The 9,801-nt window shown below is 53.6% G+C and overlaps 1 protein-coding gene across 1 annotated transcript in view; it reads left to right on the forward strand.

Annotated features, from left to right (window-relative positions):
* SAMD10 (sterile alpha motif domain containing 10) overlaps positions 1-8,774 on the forward strand; it is a 31,109-nt gene extending 22,335 nt beyond the window's left edge. Inside the window, exons 5-6 of the mRNA XM_070956508.1 lie at positions 5,019-5,159; positions 8,665-8,774. Coding sequence (XP_070812609.1) covers positions 5,019-5,159; positions 8,665-8,774 — 251 coding nt within the window. The remainder of the gene's footprint in view (positions 1-5,018; positions 5,160-8,664) is intronic.
* The last annotated feature ends 1,027 nt before the right edge of the window (positions 8,775-9,801 follow it).

Genomic DNA, 9,801 nt, shown 5'->3' on the forward strand with positions numbered 1-9,801 from the left:
CAGCTGGTTTTCAGGCCTAAAGCGGGACTAGAACTTCCAGTCTCCTGGGGATTGGCCCAAAGTCACCCAGCCGGCTTTCATGGCTAAGGTGGGACTAGAACTCACCGTCTCCTGGGGATTGGCCCAAAGTCACCCAGCCGGCTTTCATGGCTAAGGTGGGACTAGAACTCACCATCTCCTGGGGATTGGCCCAAAGCCACCCAGCTGGCTTTCATGGCTAAGGCGGGACTAGAACTCACCGTCTCCTGGTGATTGGCCCAGAGTCACCCAGCTGGTTTTCAGGCCTAAAGCGGGACTAGAACTTCCAGTCTCCTGGTGATTGGCCCAGAGTCACCCAGCTGGCTTTCATGGCTAAGGTGGGACTAGAACTCACCATCTCCTGGGGATTGGCCCAAAGCCACCCAGCTGGTTTTCAGGCCTAAAGCGGGACTAGAACTTCCAGTCTCCTGGGGATTGGCCCAAAGTCACCCAGCCGGCTTTCATGGCTAAGGTGGGACTAGAACTCACCGTCTCCTGGGGATTGGCCCAAAGTCACCCAGCCGGCTTTCATGGCTAAGGTGGGACTAGAACTCACCATCTCCTGGGGATTGGCCCAAAGTCACCCAGCTGGCTTTCATGGCTAAGGCGGGACTAGAACTCACCGTCTCCTGGTGATTGGCCCAGAGTCACCCAGCTGGTTTTCAGGCCTAAAGCGGGACTAGAACTTCCAGTCTCCTGGTGATTGGCCCAGAGTCACCCAGCTGGCTTTCATGGCTAAGGTGGGACTAGAACTCACCATCTCCTGGGGATTGGCCCAAAGCCACCCAGCTGGTTTTCAGGCCTAAAGCGGGACTAGAACTTCCAGTCTCCTGGGGATTGGCCCAAAGTCACCCAGCCGGCTTTCATGGCTAAGGTGGGACTAGAACTCACCGTCTCCTGGGGATTGGCCCAAAGTCACCCAGCCGGCTTTCATGGCTAAGGTGGGACTAGAACTCACCATCTCCTGGGGATTGGCCCAAAGCCACCCAGCTGGTTTTCAGGCCTAAAGCGGGACTAGAACTTCCAGTCTCCTGGTGATTGGCCCAAAGTCACCCAGCTGGCTTTCATGGCTAAGGCGGGACTAGAACTCACCATCTCCTGGGGATTGGCCCAAAGCCACCCAGCTGGTTTTCAGGCCTAAAGCGGGACTAGAACTTCCAGTCTCCTGGTGATTGGCCCAGAGTCACCCAGCTGGCTTTCACGGCTAAGGGGGGACTAGAACTCACCATCTCCTGGGGATTGGCCCAAAGTCACCCAGCTGGCTTTCATGTCTAAGGCGGGACTAGAACTCACCGTCACCTGGTGATTGGCCCAGAGTCACCCAGCTGGCTTTCACGGCTAAGGGGGGACTAGAACTCACCGTCTCCTGGTGATTGGCCCAAAGTCACCCAGCTGGCTTTCATGTCTAAGGCGGGACTAGAACTCACCGTCACCTGGTGATTGGCCCAAAGTCACCCAGCCGGCTTTCATGGCTAAGGTGGGACTAGAACTCACCGTCTCCTGGTGATTGGCCCAGAGTCACCCAGCTGGTTTTCAGGCCTAAAGCGGGACTAGAACTTCCAGTCTCCTGGTGATTGGCCCAGAGTCACCCAGCTGGCTTTCATGGCTAAGGCGGGACTAGAACTCACCATCTCCTGGGGATTGGTCCAAAGCCACCCAGCTGGTTTTCAGGCCTAAAGCGGGACTAGAACTTCCAGTCTCCTGGTGATTGGCCCAGAGTCACCCAGCTGGCTTTCATGGCTAAGGCGGGACTAGAACTCACCATCTCCTGGGGATTGGTCCAAAGCCACCCAGCTGGTTTTCAGGCCTAAAGCGGGACTAGAACTTCCAGTCTCCTGGTGATTGGCCCAGAGTCACCCAGCCGGCTTTCATGGCTAAGGTGGGACTAGAACTCACCGTCTCCTGGTGATTGGCCCAGAGTCACCCAGCTGGCTTTCACGGCTAAGGGGGGACTAGAACTCACCATCTCCTGGGGATTGGCCCAAAGTCACCCAGCTGGCTTTCATGTCTAAGGCGGGACTAGAACTCACCATCTCCTGGGGATTGGCCCAAAGTCACCCAGCCGGCTTTCATGGCTAAGGTGGGACTAGAACTCACCGTCTCCTGGTGATTGGCCCAGAGTCACCCAGCTGGTTTTCAGGCCTAAAGCGGGACTAGAACTTCCAGTCTCCTGGGGATTGGCCCAAAGTCACCCAGCCGGCTTTCATGGCTAAGGTGGGACTAGAACTCACCGTCTCCTGGGGATTGGCCCAAAGTCACCCAGCCGGCTTTCATGTCTAAGGTGGGACTAGAACTCACCGTCTCCTGGTGATTGGCCCAGAGTCACCCAGCTGGTTTTCAGGCCTAAAGCGGGACTAGAACTTCCAGTCTCCTGGGGATTGGCCCAAAGTCACCCAGCTGGCTTTCACGGCTAAGGCGGGACTAGAACTCACCATCTCCTGGGGATTGGCCCAAAGTCACCCAGCTGGCTTTCATGTCTAAGGCGGGACTAGAACTCACCGTCTCCTGGGGATTGGCCCAAAGTCACCCAGCCGGCTTTCATGTCTAAGGTGGGACTAGAACTCACCGTCTCCTGGTGATTGGCCCAGAGTCACCCAGCTGGTTTTCAGGCCTAAAGCGGGACTAGAACTTCCAGTCTCCTGGGGATTGGCCCAAAGTCACCCAGCCGGCTTTCATGGCTAAGGCGGGACTAGAACTCACCATCTCCTGGGGATTGGCCCAAAGTCACCCAGCTGGCTTTCATGTCTAAGGCGGGACTAGAACTCACCGTCACCTGGTGATTGGCCCAGAGTCACCCAGCTGGCTTTCACGGCTAAGGGGGGACTAGAACTCACCGTCTCCTGGGGATTGGCCCAAAGTCACCCAGCCGGCTTTCATGGCTAAGGTGGGACTAGAACTCACCGTCTCCTGGTGATTGGCCCAGAGTCACCCAGCTGGTTTTCAGGCCTAAAGCGGGACTAGAACTTCCAGTCTCCTGGGGATTGGCCCAAAGTCACCCAGCCGGCTTTCATGGCTAAGGTGGGACTAGAACTCACCGTCTCCTGGGGATTGGCCCAAAGTCACCCAGCCGGCTTTCATGTCTAAGGTGGGACTAGAACTCACCGTCTCCTGGTGATTGGCCCAGAGTCACCCAGCTGGTTTTCAGGCCTAAAGCGGGACTAGAACTTCCAGTCTCCTGGGGATTGGCCCAAAGTCACCCAGCCGGCTTTCATGGCTAAGGCGGGTCTAGAACTCACCATCTCCTGGGGATTGGCCCAAAGTCACCCAGCTGGCTTTCATGTCTAAGGCGGGACTAGAACTCACCGTCACCTGGTGATTGGCCCAGAGTCACCCAGCTGGCTTTCACGGCTAAGGGGGGACTAGAACTCACCGTCTCCTGGGGATTGGCCCAAAGTCACCCAGCCGGCTTTCATGGCTAAGGTGGGACTAGAACTCACCGTCTCCTGGTGATTGGCCCAGAGTCACCCAGCTGGTTTTCAGGCCTAAAGCGGGACTAGAACTTCCAGTCTCCTGGTGATTGGCCCAGAGTCACCCAGCTGGCTTTCATGGCTAAGGCGGGACTAGAACTCACCATCTCCTGGGGATTGGCCCAAAGCCACCCAGCTGGTTTTCAGGCCTAAAGCGGGACTAGAACTTCCAGTCTCCTGGGGATTGGCCCAAAGTCACCCAGCCGGCTTTCATGGCTAAGGTGGGACTAGAACTCACCATCTCCTGGGGATTGGCCCAAAGTCACCCAGCTGGCTTTCATGGCTAAGGCGGGACTAGAACTCACCATCTCCTGGTGATTGGCCCAGAGTCACCCAGCTGGTTTTCAGGCCTAAAGCGGGACTAGAACTTCCAGTCTCCTGGTGATTGGCCCAAAGTCACCCAGCTGGCTTTCATGGCTAAGGCGGGACTAGAACTCACCATCTCCTGGGGATTGGTCCAAAGCCACCCAGCTGGTTTTCAGGCCTAAAGCGGGACTAGAACTTCCAGTCTCCTGGTGATTGGCCCAGAGTCACCCAGCTGGCTTTCATGGCTAAGGCGGGACTAGAACTCACCATCTCCTGGGGATTGGTCCAAAGCCACCCAGCTGGTTTTCAGGCCTAAAGCGGGACTAGAACTTCCAGTCTCCTGGTGATTGGCCCAGAGTCACCCAGCCGGCTTTCATGGCTAAGGCGGGACTAGAACTCACCATCTCCTGGGGATTGGTCCAAAGCCACCCAGCTGGTTTTCAGGCCTAAAGCGGGACTAGAACTTCCAGTCTCCTGGTGATTGGCCCAGAGTCACCCAGCCGGCTTTCATGGCTAAGGTGGGACTAGAACTCACCGTCTCCTGGTGATTGGCCCAGAGTCACCCAGCTGGCTTTCATGGCTAAGGCGGGACTAGAACTCACCATCTCCTGGGGATTGGTCCAGAGTCACCCAGCTGGCTTTCATGGCTAAGGCGGGACTAGAACTCACCATCTCCTGGGGATTGGTCCAGAGTCACCCAGCTGGCTTTCATGGCTAAGGCGGGACTAGAACTCACCATCTCCTGGGGATTGGTCCAAAGCCACCCAGCTGGTTTTCAGGCCTAAAGCGGGACTAGAACTTCCAGTCTCCTGGTGATTGGCCCAGAGTCACCCAGCCGGCTTTCATGGCTAAGGTGGGACTAGAACTCACCGTCTCCTGGTGATTGGCCCAGAGTCACCCAGCTGGCTTTCATGGCTAAGGCGGGACTAGAACTCACCATCTCCTGGGGATTGGTCCAGAGTCACCCAGCTGGCTTTCATGGCTAAGGCGGGACTAGAACTCACCATCTCCTGGGGATTGGTCCAGAGTCACCCAGCTGGCTTTCATGGCTAAGGTGGGACTAGAACTCACCATCTCCTGGGGATTGGCCCAAAGTCACCCAGCCAGCTTTCTTGTCTAAGGCAGAACTAGAACTCACAGCCTTATCGACTACACCAAACAAGAGCTTTCTTTGAGCGGGGTGGAAGAGTTGTGTGAAGAGCCATTATTTTGCTTCCTTTTTGGCAGGCCGGGCCCTCTTGCGGTTGAACGGGGAGAAGCTGCAGCGTATGGGGATTATCCAGGAGTCTCAGCGACAGGAAGTGCTCCAACAGGTGCTGCAGCTTCAGGTGCGGGAGGAAGTCCGCAACTTACAGCTTCTCAGTCAAGGTAGGACAACCAGAAAGAGATGTCTGACTTCAGGCCCACCTTTAAAATCATCAGGGCAGAAATTCAACAGATGGAGCTAATAATCCTGCCATTCCCTGCCCTGATTAGTTGCGACCATGGCTTCTCATTTTCCCCAGATGTTGCAAACCGCATTCTTTCTCTCCCCTTTTACCTGCCTGGTTTATTTTAGATTTACATTTTTGTAACTCTTCAGTGGCACGAATAATCCACTCACACACAACCAGGTAAAGTCCTGGGAATCCACATATTGTCAGTTTGCCAAGGCTGAGAAACATTGACTTAGAAAACAAGACTGCTGAACTAGACGAATCAGGTAGCCCAGGGGTGTCAAACTCAAGGCCCACGGGCCAAATCCGGCCTGCAGGGTGCTTAAATCTGCCCAGTGGGGCTGCCCTGGAACTAACAAAGGACCTGGCCCATCGTGTCTCTGCCAGCGAAAACGGAGCTCGGGAGGGTCGCACGTGTCCCTCCCGGGCTCTATTTTCACCGACAGAAGGTTTTTCTGACCTAGGCTTCCTTAGAAAGTATAAAGCACAATCTTAGTCCCGCAAAACCTCTTTTATTTATATGACTGTAAATTACTTTCATTTACAGTCCGCAAGGCTTGATAAACAGTCTTTCAGAGGACGGTTATCAACACCCACCTTATCTCACGTGGAACGCTGCCCAATGCCCGGTGCATTCTCACAGGGAGGGCCTTCTCCGGGTGCCGTCCCCTAGACAATGTCGGCTGGTAGCCCCTAGGGGTAGAGCTTTCTCTGTGGGCGCGCCCACTCTTTGGAATCAACTCCCCCTGGGGCTTCGGTTGGCTCCTGACCTTCGCACCTTCCGCCGTGAATTAAAAACATGGCTGTTCACATCGCCCAGCCTGGACTGAGGGGGTTTTGATTATTTTAATGGGTTTTAATCTATGTTTACATTATATATTTATACATTTATGTATTTTATGTATGCATATTTATGTATTTTATGTTTTATTGGGTTTGTTGTGAGCTGCCCTGAGTCCTACGGAGATAGGGCGGCATACAAATTATATTAAATAAATAAATAAATAAATAAATAAATAAATAAATAAATAAATAAATAATTTCCAGACGCAGAGCAAGGCCAAACTTGGCACAGAGTCACAAACAGAATTTTCAAATCTTGAATCAGCCAGATGAACTAATTGCTTCCTGCAAAAGCTCACATCCCTTTCGCTCTTCTTTTATATCTTATGGAAAGGGCCAATCATCTCCAAGCCTTACTCCCAAGTCGACCCTGTTTTCTTCATTGTTCTTGTTGTCCGGCAGCTCTGCGGATGGGCACACTGGGAACAGGCTCCCGCTGTTCTTCTGCCTCACTGCTGTCAGACTCTGGAGGCTGCACATAACTATCAGATGGCCTTGGCCCCCTCTCTGCCTCCGATACAGAGCACTCACCAGCCCCCAGGACTGGCCCAAGTACCTCCCCAGCCTCCTCACTCTCCGACTCTGCTGCCAGCTCCATTGGCCGCTGGCGGGCCACAACAGAGGGTTCCAGGAGTCCGTCCCAGCTGAAAACGGAGATCAGGAGTCCGTTTTCGCTGGCAGAGCATTTGGGCCACCACAGGTGCCCCCGACACGAGTGACGTCAACCATGCCCACCCTGGCCACACACACCCGAGGCCCCCCCCCAAGGTCAAACACAGCCCTGATGCGGCCCTCAATGAAATTGAGTTTGACACCCCTGAGGTAGCCGATCCAGCTGAGTATAACGTATCTATCTACAGAATTCATGGGGAGGTTTGGGATGGGAGTTGCGTAACAGGTAGCAACTCACTAAAGCAGTCCCTAAAAGAGAACAGGAGAGAAGAAAGAATGGTGTTTTCGTAGGAGGGTCTTCCCCAACGCAGCGTCCTCCAGATGTGGTTGGACTTAATAAAGTCTTTGAGTTGAGCTTGACTTGAGTCGATAAGAGTTTTCTTAACAGCACCACAGAAGTGGTTGGCCATGCCCACCCCCGCTTCCCGGGTGGGTCTTTGACTTCCCAATCTTAACTGGGAATTTCCTCATGGTCTCCTGTCCAAGCTGATTGGGATTTCCTTGTGGTCTCCTGTCCAAAGGCAAACCACATCTAACTTGAAAGCGGGCAATCCCTTCATCCTTCGCAAACTATAACATTGTGGGAAAACCAGCCCCACTGAAAAGTTAGGGGCAGCTGCCCTACACTTTTCTCTCTTTAACTCTGCTGCCTTCTCTGTTTCTCTGCTCCACCTCCATCTCTCCCTCCTTTGCTCCTTGTCCTCCCCCATTTTTCCTTCCTGTTCCCCCACTCCTCGGCGTCTGCTCCCCACATTTCTGCTTCCGTTTGGCTGGTCCCCCCCATTGCCTCAGCATCGATCTCCTTCTTCAAAGTTCTTTGGCCGCCCAGCTCGGAAAGCTCACCGGATGGAGCTGTGCGTCACCAAGGGGAGAAGTACGATAGTGGACTTCGTTTCCCAGAATTCCTCAGGCCGCATGCCCTTGCAGGGAACCCTGGGAGTTGAAAATCGATACTCGTCGGGCCAATCCTCCAGGTTGGGAAAGCTGGTCCAGGACCTCAGAGAGCTCCTGTTTAACTTCCTTGGCCAAGTACATTTAGTCCTCGACTTACAACACTTCGTTTACTGACCGTTCCAAGTTGCAACGGCCCTGGAAAAAAAGGGACTGACGACTGTTGTTCACACTTACGACCGTTGCAGCATTCCCACGCGGTCCCACGATTTACATTCGGATACGTTCGGCAACTGCCTCGTATTTATGACGGTTGCAATGTCCTGGGCTGGGATGTCACGCGGATCCCCTTTTGCGACCTCCTGACAAGCAGAGTCCACGGAGAAGCCAGATCCGCTTAACAACTTATCGCTACTGATTTAACAACGTGCGGCGATTCACTAAACAGCCGTGGCAAGAAAAGTCGTGAAATGGGGGCAAAATACTCCCTTAACGAAATTCCTGGCTTAACGCAACGTACGTCCCAGGCTCCATTGTGGTTGTAAGTCGAGGACTACCTGTACCCCATTCCTGCAGGAATGGCCGGCCCGAGGAAGATCTATCCCACAGCTGACCTGTCGTTTTGCTTCTGGCACATGATGTTCTGCCCCCTAACATTGCAAGAAATACGGTGCCCCACACACCCCACCCCTCGTGTGTCTCTTTTGCATGCCTTGGTCTGTCGCTGCAGCTTCTTCTGTACTTATTCCTTTTGTTCTTCTTTTTTCCACCTTAACCCCCCACCCCTGTCCTCCCCCCCATCCCGTGTCCCTGTCCAGCCTCTTTTGGAAGTATCTCCTAACCCCTCCTGACGTATCCCTGAGCTGTTCGTTGTGCCGGATGGTACGGACTTGTGCGCATGGCCAGCTCAGTCGCATGCTGGGGAGTTTAGAACCGGGACCGACTCCAGAAACTGTCTCCTTTGGGGTGTATGGTGTGCTCCCAATCTCCTCCCCTCCCTCCTCTCTTTTAACCCCTCCTTGTCCATGTAGAGACCAGCTCTCCTCTGGTTGAGAAATCCCGACCCGCCAACACTCCATCCTCAGGACTAATCAAGTACAAGTTGGCGACGTCCGATTGCAGCGTGAAATTTTCCCCTTGAGCAAAAGTTGGCTTGCCGGAAGAAACTTCTCAGGATGTCCCGCTGGGAGGACACCCAAGCCTTGGCCAAGCAACCGAGTTTGCAAATAACCCGGGATTCACATTGTAACTCCGATCTCTGAGCTGGGCAGAGATCGGCTTTCCCAGACTGATCGAGGAGTGGATCCCAACAGGCAGAGAGACTTGAGCCCCCTGGCAAAGGGGGCCGTGGGTTCAAAATCAGCATTTTACGATGGACGAGTGCAATCAGGTGAAGCAATTCCAGCCTGGACCTCCTTCTCCAATCGGATCTGAGCGCCGAAGTTGTTTTTAAAAAAATGGGCCAGTTGGCAAACGTTGCAAGGAGGCAATCTTGGACCACGATGCTCCCACTTCCTTATTATGGAGGATATAAGAGTGATGAGCCCGGAATGCTTCATGTTGCTACTCTGGGAGAAACAGATGCATGGGGGAGGGGCCTTTGGGGGGTTGGGGGGGTGGAATGGGGGAAGGGGTGTCCATTCCACCATTGGATGGATCCTGGGAAAGTGTGTGTGTCCCAATGTGATTTCCCTACACATATAAATATTCAGAGTTGGAAGGTACCTTGGAGGTCATCTAGTCCAACCCCCTGCTCACGCAGGAGACCTATACTAGGCATTCGAACTGCCGAACTGCCGACCTTTCTCATCGACAAGCTCAGTGTCTTAGCCACTGAGCCATCTTTGAAGGACTCTTAGACACTGAGCCATCTTTGAAGGATCAGGACTAGCATGCCTGCTTAACATGTGATGAACTGCAGAGTCAATCCCCGGATGCTTTTAAATAAAAGGATTAAATTGCAGGGAATAGGGTAGAATCTCGGCCCCAAATCACGGTAGGGTTGAAGATCACGAGAGAGAGTACGGCTGCATTCACAAGACACAACGATCCCGATCAGTTCAAAATGCCAGAGGCTGTTCTGCCCCAGCTACGGACCCCAAAGAACGCAGCACATACAAAGTCCGTTCAAACCTTGGTTTACTAAATAAATCAGTCTTTTACAACAA

The sequence above is a fragment of the Pituophis catenifer genome, unplaced genomic scaffold (assembly GCF_029215685.1).
Source record: "Pituophis catenifer annectens isolate HBS135680 unplaced genomic scaffold, rPitCat1.0.hap2 SCAF_45, whole genome shotgun sequence".
In the NCBI taxonomy this organism is placed as follows: Eukaryota; Metazoa; Chordata; class Lepidosauria; order Squamata; family Colubridae; genus Pituophis; species Pituophis catenifer.